The sequence below is a fragment of the Tinamus guttatus genome, unplaced genomic scaffold (genome assembly GCF_059628265.1).
Source record: "Tinamus guttatus ecotype Peru unplaced genomic scaffold, ASM5962826v1 Tinamus_guttatus_pri_ptg000526l, whole genome shotgun sequence".
NCBI lineage: Eukaryota > Metazoa > Chordata > Aves > Tinamiformes > Tinamidae > Tinamus > Tinamus guttatus.
This window is the reverse complement of record NW_028289060.1, coordinates 10,045-29,121: the sequence shown is the minus strand read 5'-3', so window position 1 is coordinate 29,121 and position 19,077 is coordinate 10,045. Positions and strand designations below refer to the sequence as shown.

Sequence of the window (19,077 nt, the reverse complement as noted above, 5' to 3'; positions counted from 1 at the left end):
CACCCGTCCTCGGAAGGGTCCCCTCCCCTGAACCCTTCACCCGAAGGCCCCAACCTGCAGGATGCTTTACCCGAAGACCCTGTTCCCCTCGACCCTTCATTTGTGGACCCCCGCCTCCCGGCCCCTTTCCCCATGGGCCCCCAACTGTCAAACCCTTCTCCCATGGGTCCTGCTTCCCTGGGCCCTCCTTCCGTAGTGCCCCCTGCCCTGGACCCTTCACCCGTGGGCCCCCACCCCCAGTAACGATCCCCCGTGGACCCCAGATCCCAGGGCCCACAACTTGTATTCCCCAACCTACAGGACCCAATTCTCACGGGCGCAAAACTCCCGTACCCATCACTAAGGGTCCCCCCCCATCAGCACCCTTACCCCGTGGGCCTCCACCTCCGAAATACTTCCCCCGTGGGCCCCGTTTCCCTGAACCCATGACCCGTGGTCCCTGGTTCCCTGACCCCTTCATTCGTAGACCCCCAAATCTCGAACACGTCGTCCCTGGACCCTTCTTCCCTGCACCCGTCCTCGGAAGGGTCCCCTCCCCTGAACCCTTCACCCGTGGGCCTCCACCTCCTGACCCCTTCCCCCGTCAGCCCCCACCTCCTGAGCACTTTCCCCATGGGCCCCGATCCCCTGCACGCTTCTCCCATAGGGCCCCATCACCTGGACCCTTCCCCCATGGGCTCCCACCTCCACGTCCCCTTATCCATCGACCCCCGCCTATGGAGCCCGTTACCCCTGGGCCCCGGTTCCCTGACCCCTTCATTCGTAGACCCCCGCCTCCTGAAGCCTTCACCCCTGGGTCCCGGTTCCCTGAACCCTTCATTCGTAGACCCCCGCCTATGGAGCCCATCACCCCTGGGCCCCGGTTCCCTGAACCCTTCATTCGTAGACCCCCGCCTCCTGAAGCCTTCACCCCTGGGTCCCAGTTCCCTGAACCCTTCATTCGTAGACCCCCTCCTCCTGAAGCCTTCACCCCTGGGTCCCGGTTCCCTGAACCCTTCATTCGTAGACCCCCGCCTCCTGAAGCCTTCACCCCTGGGCCCCGGTTCCCTGAACCCTTCACTCGTAGACCCCCGCCTCCTGAAGCCTTCACCCCTGGGCCCCGGTTCCCAGAACCCTTCACTCGTAGACCCCCGCCTCCTGAAGCCTTCACCCCTGGGCCCCGGTTCCCTGAACCCTTCACTCGTAGACCCCCGCCTCCTGAAGCCTTCACCCCTGGGTCCCGATTCCCTGAACCCTTCCAAAGGGCCCAAACCTCTGGACCCTTCCCCCATGGGCCCCCACCTTGTGGATACAGGACACGAAGACCCCAAGCCCCTCCACCTTTTATTCATAGGGCCCCAGGCCCTGAACACTTCATCCATGGACGCCCATCCCCTGGGTCCTTCATCCGTAGGTCCCCCTACCCTGGGCCCTTCACTCACGGACCTCCACATCCCGAACACTTTACCCGTGGACCCCCCTTCCCTGGACCCTTTATCCATGGACCCCGCTTCCCTAGACCCTTTATCCGTGGACCCCGCTTCCCTGGACCCTTTATCCGTGGACCCCCCTTCCCTGGACCCTTTATCCGTGGACCCCCCTTCCCTGGACCCTTTATCCATGGGCCCCGCTTCCCTGGACCCTTTACCCGTGGGGCCCAACCTCGCGGCCCCTTCCCCCATGGGCCCCCACCTCCTAAGCACTTTCCCTGTGGGTCCCAGCTCCCTGGACCCTTCTTCCGTAGGGCCCCGACCCCCTGAGCACTTCAGCCAGGGGGTCCCCATCTGCTCGGTTGATCCATAGGCCCTATGAGCCATCCCCCTTGTGCCCCCACCCCCAGGACCGTTGACCCTTGGGTTCCCTTTCCCCAGCCTGATCCTCCCCCCAGCAGCCGCAGGGCCCTGTTGCCAGGACCCCCCCACCCCCAGGACACTTCCCTCCCAGCCCCCGTCCAGGACCCCTCCCCCTTGAGCTGCCCCCAGCCCCCTTCACCCACAGACTCCGGTGCCCAGGACCCTTCCCCGCCTGGCCCTCACCCCAGCCCCCTTCACCCGCACAGCTCCTGCCCCAGCGCCCCTCGCTCCCCGCAACAGCCCCCGATCCCTCCTGCCACAGGCGCCCGGGACCCTCCAGCCGCCCTTCCCCTGGCCCCTTCACCCACAGCAGCCTCCCCCGTGCAGCCTGGATGCCCAGAGCTGGTGCCCGAGCCCCTGCAGCCTTCAGGGCAGGGGTGCCCACATTGTCCCTGCGGGGCCGTGTGTCCCGAGTGCCCTGCACCCCTGGGTGCCCACGTGCCGGCGGGTGCTGCCGGCTGCCCCAGCGCGTGCGCCCCTCGGGTGCCCTCAGGCAGGTGCCCCGGTGCCTGGGTGCTGGGGTGCGTGTGGGTGCCGGGACACCTGGGTGCGTGGGGGTGCCTGTCCCCAGTGTGCCTGCAGGCCGGTACCTGCAAGCCTGGGCCCTTGGGTTCATGCGGGCACCCGGACGCCTGGGCCCTCGGGTGCGTGTGGGCGCCTGCTGGGGGGCACCCCGATGCCAGGGTCCTCGGGTGCCTGCGGGTTTGCAGAGTGAGCAGGGAGCTTGCAGACACCCAGGTCTGTGGTGCATGCGGGAGGCCGGAGGCGAGCGTGGAGCTCCTGGGTGCCCAGCGCCCAAGGTTTGCAGGTGCTCGCGCAGAACGTGGCAGTGCCCCTCACCGAGCTTCGGATGAAGTGTCAAGCGGCGCATGGACAACAAGGACAAGAGCAGGATGCCAGGTGAGGACCCCGAGGCACCCACGGGTGCCCCGAGTCCCTGCTGACACCGCTGGAGTCAGAGGGAAAGAGCAAGGAATGGGGACGGCCAAGGGCACAGGGCAGCTCCCCCAGCAGTGGCAGCACCCGCCGAAAAGGGGCACGGGAGCATCCCCAGGGTGGGCAGCCCAGCCCGGTGCTCACCCGTGGGTGCCCCCAGATGACTCTGCTGACATGGACAACTGTTCAGAGGAGGGGAGCATCTACGTGGAGCAGGAGGGCAGCGATGATGCTCTGCACGGCAGGTGGGTGCTTGATGGGTGTCCCACTGCCTGCACGGCACCCACAGGTGCCCCCAATGGTGCCACCCTGTCACACTGTCCCCCAGGACCTTTTCTACAAGAAAGAGGACCTGCAGGAAGTGAAGAAGAGGAGGAGGACGCTCCCAGGCTCTGCTTGGACCCAGGTGAGCAGGTGCCTCTCCAGGGTGGAGGTGACAGGGTGCCCGGGGGGTCCTGCTGCAGCCTTGGGTGTTGTGGGTGCCGCAGGAGGAGCTGGGGGCAGTACCCAGGATGCTCCCCCATGTGCCAGGGTGCCAGGTCCTAGAGTTGTCCCCGGCATGTCCCCAGCGGTGCTGGATCCCCAGGCTGCCCCTGCCTCTGCCCTGACCTACCCGCTCTCCGCAACAGCAGCCCAACATCAAGCAGAAATTGTTGGCCTTGCTGAGACACTACAAAGTGTTGGGTGAGGTAGGGTGTCCCCCCAGGCACCCATGGGTGGCCCTGGGCCCCCAGGCTCCCTGTGGAAAATGGGGCTCTGCAGATGGTCCCAAACACCCCCCAGCTCCCTCTACTCCCAATATTGAGGTGTCCCCAACCTCTCCCAGACACCCCTGGTATTGGGGTGAATCCACCTCCCTTCACCCCCACAGTATTTAGTTCCCCCCAACCTTTCCCAGACCCTGCCCAGGATTGGGGTGCCCCAAGCTACATTTTCAGCCAATATTGGGGTGTCCCAGTTCCTCCCCAGGATTGCAGTGCCCCCAAATCCCTTCACCCCCAATACTGAGGTGCCCCAATCCCTTCACATCTAATATTGGGTGCCCCCTAGGACCCCCAGCACCTTTTAATATGGATATTGGGATGCTCATCTCCCCCCCAATATGAGGTTCCCCTTTATCCAACATTCTAGGGTACCCCAGACTCCCCTCACTATTGAGGTGCCTCCCATCTGCCTCCCCCCAGTACTGGGGTGCCCCAGGATCTTCTAAGTGCTGGGCTGCCCTCTAATGCCTTCCTCCCATATTGGGGTAGCTCAGACTCCCCCAGTATCGGGGTTCCCCCAGCTCCCTTTAACCCAATAGAAGGGTGAGACCCTCCCATAATGGAGTTCCCCAGGTTCCATCTCCTGATATGGGAGGGAATTGCCCCACTTCCCACTCAGGTTTGGGTTGCACCCAAATCCCTTCATCCACAATTTTGGGCTACCCTGGGCCACCTCTGCAATGGGATGCCACCAGAAACCTTCATCCCTAATATTAGGAGTCCCCAGAGACCCCAATATTGTTGCCAGACCCCCCCAGTCCTGGTGGTTCCCTCAACTCTTTTCACCCCTGTCCTGGGTTACCGCAGAGCGCTCCAGTTTTGAGGGTGCCCCCCAGGTCCCTTTCCCCTCAGTTGTGGGGTGCCACAGACCCCCCAGCATTGGTGATCCCCCCCCACTCTGTACACCCCTAGTGTTAGGGTGTCCCCAACTTCTGCCAGTCTCCTCCTAATATGGATCTGCCCCCTGCTCCATTTACACTGGATATTGGGGTGTCCCAGAGCCCTCCCCAGTACTGGGGGTGCCCCAGACTCCCTTCAGCCCAGGTATTGTTGGGCCCCAGCTACTTGCACGGCCAATACTGAGGTGCCCCCGACATCTCCCAGACCCCTCCCAGTAGTGCAGGTGCCCACAGCTCCCTTCACCCAAAATACTGGGGTGCCCCAGATCCCCCCAACATTGGGGTGCCCAAAGCACCCCTGGCTGCCAGTATTGGGGTCCCCTGGAATCCCTCAGTATTGGGGATGCTCCCAGCTGCCTTCACTCAAAAGTTGGGGTGCCCTGACCCTTTTGCCAAGTATGTGGGTGCCCCAAATTCCACCCCCCCCCACATATTGGAGTCGCTCCTAGTTTTTTGAGACCCTACCCAATATTTCTCCCTCAAAACAACCAAACAACCAATATTGGGGTGCCCTAGAGAATTTCACCCATAATATTGGGGTATTCTGGACTCACCACCCCAGGTTTGGGTGCCCCCAGCTCCCTTTTTTCCCCAAATGGGGATGCGTAATTTCCCTCCCATATTGGGGTGTCCCAACTGACTGCCCTAACCCCCCCAATGACCTTTCCCTGCACAGGCTGCAGGAGGAGGACCATAAAAAGCTCATGGATTCTGGAGGAATCCCCAAAAAGTTGAAGACTCAAGTGAAAAGCAGCCAAGAGGAGCTGACATCAGCCAGGTAAGGGGCAAGCTGGGGTGGAGGGTGCCAGGCAACCGAGGCTGGGGTTTGGGGTAGAGGGGGGGATATGGGTTGAGTTGGGATCCTTGGCTCCTGAGGTGTGGGGACATTGGGGTTGCAGGAGGAATTTGGGGTCCCTAAAGTGGGATTTGGGGTCCCTGAGTGGATGAGGGATTTTGGAGTGCAGGAGAAAGGGAGGAAACTGGGTTCCCAAGAGGGCTTGGGGGGTCCCTGTCGAGGAAGCAAGAAGGGATCTGTGGGGTTGGGGGGATTTTGCATCTCAGGACAGGGGTCATCTCAGGCCCCTGCGTGTCCTGAGTGGTGCCCTCGTTGCCCCAGAGCTGCCAGCGCAGGACAGAGGTGCTCCAGGCGGTGGAGGTGGTGGTGGTGGGTGCACAGGGGGGCACAGCCCCCTGTTGCCTTGTTTCCTGTGGCGGCTGCTGCTGGGCACCCGCCGTGCCGAGTGGCCGGGCTGTCTGCGCTGCCTCCTCGTGCTGCAGGTGCGTCACCTTGGTCGGGGACAGTGCAGGGACGCGGGGGGACACAAGGCATTGGGGGCCACGGGATATTGGGGGGACACATGGGAGATTGGGAGCACATGGTCAGGGACACAGAGGGGACTGGGGACATGTAGGATCAGGGAGACAGAGGGCAGGGAGGGAAACCTAGAGAACTGGAGACATGCGTGGCATGAAGAACGCAGGACATTAGGAACACAGCAGGACCTCGAGGGGACAAGGGCACAGAAGGCACACAAGCCTTTGGGGACACATAGGGCATTGGAGAAACATGGGGAACAGGAGGAGACATAAGAGATCTGGGAACATGCAGGGCATTGAGAGACACAAGAGCTAATGGAGAGTACGGGACATAAGAGGACACAAGACACGTGTGGACACGTGGAGCATTGTCAGGACAGAGGCCATGATGGGATGTACAGAGCACTGGGGATATGGAGGACATGAGGCACAGAGCATATTAGGGATACATGGGGAATTGGGAGAATTTGGGTCATAAGGAACACATTGAGACGCTGGGTGCACAAGGATGATGTGGGGCACATGGGCCATCAGGGGGACAGAACATCAGGGGTTCACAGGATATTTGGGGCTAAACGGAGCTTGGGACCACATTTGCCACCAGGTCCATAGCACATTAGGGACACCCAGGGCATGGGCAGACACATGGGGAATCGGGGACACAGGACATCAGGGGACAGCCAGAGCATGAGGGACATGTGGAGCATTAGGGACACAGGACATTAGGGACACATAGGAGATAGGGGGGACATGGGGCACTGGGGACGCATGGAGCATCAGCGACATGTGGGACATTGGGGGGTCACAGAGAACATCGGGGGACATATGAAGCATTGGGTGGACATACGGTGCATCAAGGAGACATGGCAAGTTAGAGACATGCAGGACATTCAGTAACTTGCCAGGGGAAGGGGACAGGCCAGGGATGCAGGACGTCACAGCAGGGATTGGGGCAGTGGGTCTGTGACAAGACAGGGACAGCCCGAGTTTCCCCTGTCCCTGCCATGGGCACTATGGTGGTCCCTGGGGTGGTGACACCAGTGTGGGCACAGTGTGGGGACACCCTGGGAGCCACCAGCACTTGCTTCCCAGTTATCCTTGTCCCCTTGGGTGCCCTTGCGGATGCTGAGCGTGTTGGGGCCCCCACAGGGCTCCCACCAGGTGCTCCCTGTGACCCTGCTCTGGGCCCAAAGGGGACCCCGAGCGTCCCCTGCGTGTCCTGAGTGGTGCCCTCGTTGCCCCAGAGCTGCCAGCGCAGGACAGAGGTGCTCCAGGCGGTGGAGGTGGTGGTGGTGGGTGCACAGGGGGGCACAGCCCCCTGTTCCCTTGTTTCCTGCGGCGGCTGCTGCTGGGCACCCGCCGTGCCGAGTGGCCGGGCTGTCTGCGCTGCCTCCTCGTGCTGCAGGTGCGTCACCTTGGTCGGGGACAGTGCAGGGACGTGGGGGGACACAAGGCATTGGGGGCCACGGGATATTGGGTGGACACCTGGGGCATGAGGGACACATGGGAGATTGGGCACAGATGGGATCAGGGACACAGGGGGCATGTGGGATTAGGGATACAGAGGACAGGGGAGGGAAACATAGAGAACCGAGGACATGCGTGGCATGAAGAACGCAGGACATGAGGAACACATCAGGACCTCGAGGGGACAAGGGCATAGAAGGCACACAAGACTTTGGGGACACATGGGGCATTGGAGAAACATGGGGAACAGGAGGAGACATAAGAGATCTGGGAACATGCAGGGCATTGGGAGATGCAGAAGGAAATGGAGATTACAGGACATTGGGGGACACAGGACATGCAGGGACACATTGTCAGGACCAGGACATCAGGGGACACAGAGAATTAAGGACATATGGACATGAGGCACAGAGCACATTAGGGACACAGAGGAAAGAGGGGGAATTTGAGGCATAAAGGACACACGGGACACTGGAAAAACATGCAGAATGGGAGGAGATGCAGGAGATCAGGGAACACGCAGGGCACTGAGTGCAAAGAAGTCTTTGGAGAGACATGGGGCACTGGAGACACATGGAGTATCAGAGCACACCACTGAAGGGTCACAGAGGACATCAGGGGGCATATGGAGCACTGGGTAGACATATGATGCATAAGGGACACAGGATATTAAGGACACGTAGGACATTGAGGGGCCTGCCAGGGGAAGGGGAAACCCCAGGGAATCAGGACGTCACAGCAGGGTTGGGGGCAGCAGGGCAGTGATAAGACAGGGACAGGCAGAGTTTCCCCCGTCCCTGCCGTGGGCACTATGGTGGTCCCTGGGGTGGTGACACCAGTGTGGGGACACCCTGGGAGCCACCAGCACTGGCTTCCCGGTTGTCCTCATCCCCCTGGGTGCCCCCGTGGATGCTGAGCGTGTTGGGGTCCCCACAGGGCTCCCGCCAGGTGCTCCCTGAGCAGCTCAAGCCGCTCTGGGTGTGAGACAGCCCTTCCCGAGAGCATCGTTGTGGTAGAGATGGCCGAGCGGCAGGGCCAGGTGAGCGTCGGGGCACCCCCGGGTCCTGCTGGGAGCGGGGGGACACGGGGACCCTGCCGGGCACGTGCTGACCCCTCTGCACAACCACCCCTGTCTGTCCCCAGCTTGTTGGGGACCTGCTGCAGGAGCAGAAGAAGCCACTGGTGGCTGCTGTCAAGCTGCAGGCCGAGCTCTGGGACGTCCTCACCCGCATCCAGCACCAGTGAGTGTCACCGCTGGGTCCCCAGGATTACTCCAGTCACCCTCAGTAGTTTCCATGTCTCCTCTGTGCCAGGCCTGGGGTGCCCATGTTACCCATGTCCCCTCCATGTCATTGTTGGGGTGTTCGTGGTCCCCATGTCACCCTGTGCCATGTTTTGGGTGCCCATGGTCCCCATGACCCCACTGGGTGACCCCACCCACCCCAACATGCCCCAACGCTCCATGGGATCCCCAGTGGGTCCCCCCCAACCTGGTACCCCCCCGCACACAGTGGGAGCCACTTTGGGTGCCCACTCCCAACCCAACATGAGAACTGCTGGGTTCCCCCGTGACCCTGCTCTGGGCCCAAAGGGGACCCCGAGCGTCCCCTGCGTGTCCTGAGTGGTGCCCTCGTTGCCCCAGAGCTGCCAGCGCAGGACAGAGGTGCTCCAGGCGGTGGAGGTGGTGGTGGTGGGTGCACAGGGGGGCACAGCCCCCTGTTGCCTTGTTTCCTGCGGCGGCTGCTGCTGGGCACCCGCCGTGCCGAGTGGCCGGGCTGTCTGCGCTGCCTCCTCGTGCTGCAGGTGCGTCACCTTGGTCGGGGACAGTGCAGGGACGCGGGGGGACACAAGGCATTGGGGGCCACGGGATATTGGGTGGACACCTGGGGCATGAGGGACACATGGGAGATTGGGCACAGATGGGATCAGGGACACAGGGGCCATGTGGGATTAGGGATACAGAGGACAGGGGAGGGAAACATAGAGAACCGAGGACATGCGTGGCATGAAGAACGCAGGACATTAGGAATACAGCAGGACCTCGAGGGGACACGGGCATAGAATTCACCTAAGACTTTGGGTGTGGGAATATATAGGATAAAAGTTTCATGAAGGGAACCTGTTGAAGATTGCAAAACTAGGACTGAGGAACTGCTGGTGAAGCAGAGGAGATCCAGGATTGGTCACTGGGATGCTGACGCTCCAGGATTGGTGGGTTAAGATGTGTGAAGGTTATATAAATACTCAACCCTGGTTGGGTATTTATACCAACCCTTCAGCCTTTGGCTGAAGACCACTGGCCCATCAATTACTCTACAGTGCTTATAACCTACTTTCCAAAGGAACTTCGTAGCATAGGACAGTTTTCCTCTGCCTGAATTCGTGACACATCCGAGGATCCTCACCTCCCTCAGCCTCACAAACCTCAGCTTCTTCTGACGATGATGATTCTATAAAATGAAATAAAATGGCAGAAAGTGATGTTTCACCTGTTTATAGCTCCAGAAAGCAGTTTCAAGTGTCTTTTCTCAATGCATAGTACAAGGGAAACACACACAGTAGGTTTTTTCGGGACACAAAGTGACAAGAGGATAAGAGTTCCATGTTGGGTTTATGACTTTTCTTTCAAGGATATGTACATATATCTTTTTATACTTCTCAGTGGAGACCTTTAAATTAAAATCAGTAAGTTTGGATATGGAAATAACAAAACTTAAAGGTTAAGTGTTTGATAAAACAATGCAATGAAACAAAAAAGGCATTATAAACTAAACTACAAGTAGAAACAGATTATAAAAAGTAGACGTTCTGAAGTGACCCTTTAGCAGCCCATTTGTAATGGGGCATTGACAGAAATGGCAATGAGCAACTGAAGTGGCAAAGAAATGCAATGTACACAGGTTACATGCATGCAATAAATGCAGCAAAATGCACTTGCAGAAGAAATTTAAATCAAAGTTGAGTGTGTGTGTGTGTGTGTGTGTGTGTGTGTATAAATATATTCAAGAAATTGTATCTCATTTATATGCAATCATTTAGCCCTGGAGAGTACCTGTGCACATAACCTACTTTCCAAAGGAGCTTGGTAGCATATGACAGTTTTCCTCTGCCTGAGGCCGGAATGCTTCCGAGGATCCTCACCTTCCTCAGCATCACGAACATCAGCTGCTTCTGACGATGATGATGATTCTGTAACTACAGCAGGAGGATACACTTCAGAGGAGCTCTCGTGCACATCTCCCTTCCTGAAAATTCTTGCTGTGCTGCAGAAAACCAGGAAAACTGCCCCACTATTGCTGTAGCAAGAGCACTGTTTCCCATGCTGAATAATACTGCCCATTTACTTGACTTCCCACCTGTCTGTGGCATCTGTGTCTTTTATTTGTGTTTGGTCGTGAGCATGTTGTGAATGTGTTCCTTTATTTTTCTGACCATCTGTCCTGAGCTCAGCCCAGCCCAGCCCTGACATCCATCCCTCTGGCTTGTAACCCTGATGGCAATAGAGAATTATGCACACATGGAAATTATCCAGTAGTTAGCTCACTTCTGTGAGCAGTAAAGATAATTTAAAGCCAGAATTAACCTATCACCTGAGTTGCATAAGCTTTTTCAGCAGCTTCATTCTTCTTGGAAGCATGCATCCATGGATGCAACTTGGAAGCAAGTTTCCCTGCTTAAAAGAACCAAGAAAATCAGTCACAAATATGCAGAGCACCTGACATGCACGTACTTTGTGCCTGTATAGAAACTTTATCAAGGCACTGCATATACACAAAAGATCCAATTTTTCTGCTCTACTTGAAAAAAAAAGGAATTTGGACCTAAGCAGGAAGCTATGAAGGCAACTTTCTAGCCTGCCCACAAAATGAAGTGTTCAGCATCCCAAACGAAGAATTCCAGTTACCAGCAAAAGGAGGCAATAAGGATTGCTGTGTGCTTCAACAGCAGCTCCTCCAGGGGCACAAGACTACTTAAGATGACCCGCAATGCAGGCACAGCAACAAATACACAGAAAGCAGCCACCAGGAAATGTGGTTTAGAAATTAGAAGGCTTCAAAACCCTAAAAAGGTAACTCTGGAAGTGGCTTTTAATCAGTGAATATTCTAAAATGGGCTTTAAGTCGACTTAAGAAAATGCTTACATGCTACATTTGCCTTTCACAGCTGATGAAACTACACGATACAGGACATTCTTTGTAAAGTGAGGAGATTTTAAGAAAAAAATACAGGTCATGAGGAATCAAAGTTCGAGTCACGTCACACTGACAAACACACGGAGGCATTCTACAGTGCATTTTATAGGCTGTAACTTAACTGAGCTTTCCAAACTATTTTTTTTCCCCCCATGATCAGAAACTTAACTTGGGAACGAAGGCTGAAAGGACAGACAGCTTGGTTGTGCCTATGTGATGAGAGGCATCGGGCAGTCTGTTTGCCTCTTTAATCCCCAGTCACAATTTTCAGTAAGTTTTGAAGTGAATACCCAAGTCCTAGTAAGTCTGTAAACAGTCTGTCCATTCAAAAAATTGCTAAAAAGCAATTCAGGAAGCATGGTGTAAGATGTATATGGTGGCATTTCACTGCAGCCTCACATTTTCTAAAGATGAAATTTCCACCACCCTTGGAGAATACTTGTGGGAATACTTGTGTTATGAATGAAGTTCTTATTCCACTGCTATAAAATTGATCTTACTAGTGTTTATTTACATAGGAAGGTTCTTATAATGCATTCACTTTAAATATCCTTTCCTTTCAGTTTTTGCATTGTAACAAAAATTGACTCAGCTCTGTAATTTCGTTCCAAGTTAAACCACTGAAAATCAGTGAAACCTTCCAAACTTCCACGTTTCATTTAACTATCTATTCTCACAACAGCTTCAGCTGACTTCGGCCAGTGAATTCCAAACTTTGGGGGCTAAGTGCAATAGAAGGGCAAGGGTTGACCAAGTGCGACCCTCATCTAGAAGCCAGCCTCAACCGAGAACCTGGAGATCCTTCGGGGTTGCTGTTACTCACCTTCTTCCGCTTCCTCATTGCTTTTGTCCTCATCTGCTGTCAGGTCTGGGGATTGCGTCCATAAAGAAAGAGGATGGGGAGAGAAGGGAGAAAAGAATCTCTGCATTAGTTTGTCAAGAGTAGTTTATCACTGCAAATGCGCAAGCGTGCAGATAAGATCTCAGCAATCAATAGAAAGAGGGATCCCAAGACAGGTGAGGAAAGAAGTAGGATTTTTATAAGAGCAGAAGATCTTCTCTGGAAAAGTCAAGGTCATTGCACTTCTAGGGTGCTGACATGAAAGTTAATGGAATCATGGTTCCTTTGTAGAGTTTTAGCTGCAGATTTATCACAGCACCATTCACTGTATATGCTATTACACTTCCTTTTTAAAGGTATTAATTGACCAGACATAGGAAATATAGGAATATATTTCCTGGAAAAGTTAAATTCCCTGTCTAATGAAAAGGATGGAAGCACATCTGAGGACGATGACACATCTGAAGGTGGTGGAATCATTTCTCCAGCTGACATTGAATTGTCTTCATTGAACTAATGTCTTGAAGAAGGTTCCTAAGAAAAAAAGGAAATTCAAATTCTACCTGGAACTGCGGAGACCCGGGGTCTGAGCCATCCAAAGCTGAGTGTCCAAGGCCAGAGCACAGGGACCCAGAGTGCACGTCTGTTTGATCTAGAGGTATAGACACATTGTCTGGATGCATGAAAACCTGCTTGGCTTCAAAACAGAGCCAGGGAAAAAACTTCAGCACCTCCATAGGGCCACCAGGTTCCACCACTCCTGACAAACTTCCAAACAAAGGAGCAACATTTAAAGGAGGGGTTTATTTATCAACACACAGCCAATCTAAGCAACTAAAAACCCTCTAGTTCTGCTGTATGAACCACGCAAGCTGGTGATTTCCAAGGTTTTGCCCTTAGGTTGTTAAAGAAGAAGAAAAAAAAACTTTAACCATTTTGGGCTAAGCAAATGGGTGACATAATTAAGTACAAAGTAAACGATTTCTAAGCACTGCTAGAACTAACTAACAATTTATGTTCGATAGGTCTAGTACCCATGGGTAGTCTTCATACACTCCTGGACTCCCACAGACCCAGCAACCCAGCATTTATTCTGCGGACCCAGTCCCAGCCAGCGGCGGTACAGATCTATGGAGAGTTAGCCGGGGCTTTCCATCCTCTTCCTTCAAGCGAGAAGTCCAGATTTCTGGGCTCCTGGAAATCTTAACTCTGGTATGATGAGTCCATCCATGCTCCGCTGTCTTGATTGATGTTTCTGTGGTTAGTAATACCTGATAAGGTCCACGCCACTTTGCCAGCAGCAGTGCTTCTTTCCATGCTTTGACCAAGACTCAATCCCCTGGTTGGATATCATGGACTGCCAAATCCAAGGGGAAGGTCTGTGCGAGCTGGCCTTCTGTCGGAGAGACTTCACAAGAGAAAGTATTCTGGCCACATATTGTTTTAAATATATATCACTTATCTCTACCTCCCTGCCAGGTTGGGTGTTAGCAGTGTAGGAAATCCCAAACATGATTTCAAAGGGGGACAGTTGAATGTCTCCCCTAGGTTTTGCTCTTCTTTTTGCTAAAGCTAATGGTAGAAGTCGTGTCCACGGCATCTTAGTTTCTAACACCAATTTCAAAAGATGCTTTTTAATGTTCCCATTCATCCTTTCCACTCTACCCAAGCTCTGGGGATGCCAAGGGGTATGCAAGTCCCATTGAATCCCCAGGGCAGTCATGACACCTTGAAGGACCTTTCCTGTAAAATGAGTGCCTCTGAATCTACTGCCTCTACCAACCCATATCTTGGCCTCTGTGGGCATTCCCTCCTCCAATGTCCTTCCTCTCTGCTGAGGGCAGGCTAAACTGCATTTTGGCCTCCCTGTGTGTGCTCATCCTCCCATATTTGACAAGCTTTTTGCAAGATTATCCTCTTTCCCTGGGGTCCAAAAAGGATTCCTAAAAGAAAATCCCAAACCTGCCAAGTATAATCTGCATTTCTAAGATATTCAGTTATCATTTCCCCAATTCCTATAGGATCATCTAAATAAGGGGGTAGTTCTTTCTTTAATCCCCTTCTATCTTGGGTGGTCAGTGGCACGATTACAAATCCAAATCGAAACCATGCCCCCACCGATCCTGGCCTCGCAGTGGAACCTGCTGTTTGGCTTTGGGGCTTTTGGCGCCTTGTACTACTGGCTTCCTTTTCTTGTTTTGAAAGGGACAAAATGTCCCATTCCTCCTCCTCTTCACTGTCACTAGAAGCAGGAGGTGCAGAGGGGACAGGAGCTGTGGCTCCTCATGGATTTTGGTGAAAAGATGGGGGAAGGTACTGGAGGACATCCCACACCTCCCTATCTGTCTTTTTCCTTTCTTCAGATTTCTACTTCCCTTTTTCTCCTCTTTGTTACATAGATTCCTCTGGAGGGAGGGAGAGAGGGAGGGAAGGAGGGAGGGAGGAAGGGAGGGAGGGAGGGAGGGAGGGAGGGAGGAAGGAAGAAAGGAAGGAAGGAAGGAAGGAAGGAAGGAAGGAAGGAAGGAAGGAAGGAAGGAAGGAAGGAAGGAAGGAAGGAAGGAAGGAAGGAAGGAAGGAAGGAAGGAAGGAAGGAAGGAAGGAAGGAAGGAAGGAAGGAAGGAAGGAAGGAAGGAAGGAAGGAAGGAAGGAAGGAAGGAAGGAAGGAAGGAAGGAAGGGCACAGAACACAGATTCTTAATGTCAGTTACTCTGGGGATGAGTAGATGCGCATGGTCAGTTATTGGTGCTAGCGCTGAACCCACTGAAACAATTTCCTCAGTGCAGCCTTGAGCTCCTTGTTCCTAATGCTGTAGATGAGGGGGTTCAGTGCTGGAGGCACCACCGAGTACAGAACAGCTAGGACCAGATTCAGAACTGGTGAGGAGAGGGATGGGGGCTTCAGATAGGCCAAAAATGAAGTAGTGACAAACAGGGAGACCACGGCCAGGTGCAGGAGGCACGTGGAAAAGGCTTTGTGCCGGCCCTGCTCAGAGGGGAGCCTCAGCACAGCAGCAAAGATCTGCACGTAGGACACCACAATGAAAGTGAAACACCCAAAGCCTAAACAAAGACTAACTGCAATAACTCCAACTTCTCTGAGATAGGAGTGTGAGCAGGAGAGCCTGAGGATCTGGGGGATCTCACAGAAGAACTGCTCCACCACATTGCCTTGGCAGAGGGGTAGGGAAAATGTGTTCCCAGTGTGCAGGAGAGCATAGAGAAAGCCACTGGCCCAGGCAGCTGCTGCCATTTTGACACAAGCTCTGCTGCCCAGGAGGGTCCTGTAGTGCAGGGGTCTGCAGATGGCAACATAGCAGTCATAGGCCATGACGGTGAGGAGATAATACTCTGCTGATATGAAAAAAAGGAAGAAAAAGACCTGCCCAGCACATTCCAAGTATGAAATGACCCTGATGTTCCACAGAGAATTGTGCATGGATTTGGGGACAGCCGTGGAGATGGATCCAAGGTCGAGGAGGGAGAGATTGAAGAGGAAGAAGTACAAGGGGGTGTGGAGGCGGTGGTCGCAGGCTACGGCTGTGATGATGAGGCCGTTGGCCAGGAGGGCAGCCAGGTAGATGGCCAGGAAGAGCGAGAAGTGCAAGAGCTGCAGCTCCCGCCTGTCTGCGAATGGCAGGAGCAGGAATTCTTTGAGGGAGCTACTGTTGGACATTTGTTCCTTTGCAGCATAGGGGCAATATCTGAGGAAGAAAAGACATGGACAAGTTAGAGATAACTTCTCTGAGCAAAACTTTCTCATATCCTTGCTCAAACACACAGTCATTGCCTCCCCCCTAGTTTTAGCAGGACCATCCTCGAGCTCTCTGGCTTCAGCTCTTGGCCTTGATGCTGGGGGAGCAGAGCTGGCCTCTCCATCTGCCTTGGTCCCAATTGCCCTGTGCTCTCACCTTGGAGCTGTAGGACACTTGCACTCATGTTACCCCTCAATTAAATGACACCATGGAGAGCAGAGGATTCCTTTACATCATATCCACCAGCACTCTTTTGGAGGGGATGTCAGGCAGGTTTCCGCCCTCCCCTTGGAGCCAGCAACACCTTGGGCTCCTGCCAGCTGCCCACATCCACCTCCCTGCAGCGATTCTGTGACCTCAGATTCCAGGAGGCTTCTCCCTGGGGCACCCAGACAGCACCTGCTGTAACGGGGGAGCTGAGCTCTTCTGGAGGGCAGCTTGCAGCCCAGACAGGCACCCAGGGGGATGGCAGGACGTCCTGAGGATGGGGTGTCCTCACGAGAGAGGTGGTTCATTCCAAGCTCCTCCAACCACACTGCCCTGAGCCCCACAGCTTAGAGGGCACTTGGGCACCTCACAGTCCAGGACCCAACTGCATGGCAGGACCCACAGGGCCAGTGTCTGACCTGCATCAGAAACCCCCTGTCCAGAGAGTTCGAGGGAAGGAGGAGGGCAGCGTGGGCAGGTGGGATCATGGAGTAACACCATGATAGCTGTGCCAAGGGAGGCAGAGTCTGGCAGAGACAGGGGGCACTAAGATGTGTCTCCTCTTCTGGACATCTGGCTGCTCTGGGACAACTCCTGCCCTGGCCCCCATGTCCTGGAGTGCAGAGGGCTGTGCTGGTGGGAAGGGGCGCTGCAGGAGGCACTTTCCTCTCACCATGATTCCATAGCCTGGAGCCGTCCCTGCAGGAGCTGCTTCTCTGTCCCCATGTCTCTGCCCTGTCCATGTTCACAGACCCCATCGCACCCGCTGGGTGCTCAGCTCTGCCCTGTAGACACCTGCCAGGGGCAGGACCCTGCCCAGGGCACCTCCGTGTTTGCAGGTGCAAAAGAGCAGGTGAGACAAACCTTGCTGAGGACAGGGAGGGGATGTTGGCTGTGTCTGCAGGCTGAGGGGTGGGCGAAGGCAGCCATGACCCCTCCGAATGTGTGGCTGGGAGTCCCTGCTCTAAAGCACAACCAGCTCCAAACAGGAGACGCTGGGAGAGCCACCCTGACAAATCCAATCAGCTGCTGAAGGCGCCAGGTTCAGAAGATCCCTCCAGGAACCGCAGCAGTGTAGCCCTGCAGCCAGAGACTTACCGTGTCAAGGGCTGGGGAGGTTTCTGCCTGCAGTGAGCTCAGCCGCCCTCCCATTCTCAACTGTCTTTCACTTAGGAGCGACTCATCCCAGCCTGGTGCCCGTGGGCAGTGCCCTGAGTCTTGGTGCTCCTTTATGAGGAGCTGCTCCTGGGCAGAGCTGTCTCTCTGCAGCACCTGCCAGGTTGCCATGGGCTCCCGCAGTCCCAGGAGCCAGGCCCAGCTCCGGAGCAGGGACCCAGCTGCTGATGGGACATTTTCTGTCCCCTGTGCAGCCTCCAGGCATTTCTGGGGCTCCAGGGCTGACAGTTCCTGCAAGGCAGCAAGGTCATCCCTGGCAAAGTTCCACTGATGTAAAAAGAGAGAGTCCATGGAACAAATCTAGCATGTAGCTGGCCTCATCAGAGGATGGTTGTCTAGGAGAGTGGACATGTCCTGCTGTTGAAGCCTCTGCTTCCATCCCATAAGAACTCAGAACACTTGCACAGGGGCAAGAAGGGAGTCAACACCCTCATGCTTCAGGAGGTGATTTAGAGCAGTTCAGCAGTACAGCTAATGCCCATTGAGAAGCTCCAGGAGCGTGGGAGGATTCAGTTTGCTCTTGTGCACTCCACAAACTCAGAGGAGGATTCCCTTTGTCCAGCTGCTGGGGTGCACAAAACGGCTGCCTTTATGGGAGCTGGTTTTCTGAGCTCCCACTGCAGTCACTGGGAGAAGTGAATCAGCTGTGCACACACACTCGCCCCTTTGGACTTTTACCAAGGGGGAGGCAGTCCACGTTGGACAGAGCTGCTCCAAGACAGGTGCAAATGTCCACTTGTCCTGACAGAGCAATGAGGAGATCCATGTCCATTGCAAAGAATTTGCATGATTCTGTGCAGACACTTGATTTCATGCAAGGAAAACAGGTCTACTCGGCCGTGTCAGATGCCTGAGGTCCAGCAAAATCGCCACATTCGTAGCATATTTAAGAGGGAACCAACAGGAAAATCGGGTCTTTCTAATTAGTTGGCAACCACCTAGGACACCCGGGTTTCATACATGCTCCCCCAAAGTTGAGTGCCACCACTGCCTTCAGGAAAAGTCCCCCTTGGAGACAGATAACAGCTCCTCTCCTCTCGTTAGCCATGCTACTACTAATGCAGCCCCACAGGCATCTGGCATTATTCACATGACCCTGCACCACTGCCTCCTATGGCATCCCTCATAGCACCAAGGCCCTTTCCCTCAGCCCTGTCCTCAGTTCCTCAAGTTTCTATCTGTCCTGACAGACAAAGTTATATTCTTCCCCACACTGTGGTACTGCCAGGAGCTTTACTTGGTAGTGGGAGGCAGTATGAATAGCCAAAACAACCCCCAAAATCCCCAGTTTAGAGAATTTCGGACTGGACATAAGCATGAAGAAATGACACCTGAAGGCTGGTGCTGTGGTGCAACAGGACACCCAGGAGGAGTCAAGGATCATCCCATGGCTTTGGGAAGGAACAGCCAGTGGGGATGCAGAGACAACAGTGAAGGGAAGGAGATCCCGTGTGAGAGCAAAGTGGGGAAGCAGGGTGGGTGTCTGCAGGCTGCATGGACACAGCTTCTGGCATGAGACAGCACAGGACAGGCTCTGCTGGAGACAGACAAAGGCACTGCCAAGGCCCAAAGACACCAGAGCAGGTCAGCATCTTCTGGGCTATGGCTGTTGTCTCTGCCACCAAGGCCTGTCAGGAGACACTGGGCCTCAGTGTCCCTCTTGCTGACACCCCAAAAGGTGTCATATCATTGTC

General features: G+C 54.9%; 1 protein-coding gene across 1 annotated transcript; it reads right to left on the bottom strand.

The window, feature by feature from the left end:
• Window positions 1-14,994: 14,994 nt before the first annotated feature.
• LOC148592751 (olfactory receptor 14C36-like) lies at window positions 14,995-15,921 on the bottom strand. The gene has a single exon (XM_088533916.1). It carries the CDS (start codon window positions 15,919-15,921, stop codon window positions 14,995-14,997), a length of 927 nt encoding a protein of 308 aa, XP_088390042.1.
• Window positions 15,922-19,077: the final 3,156 nt, after the last annotated feature.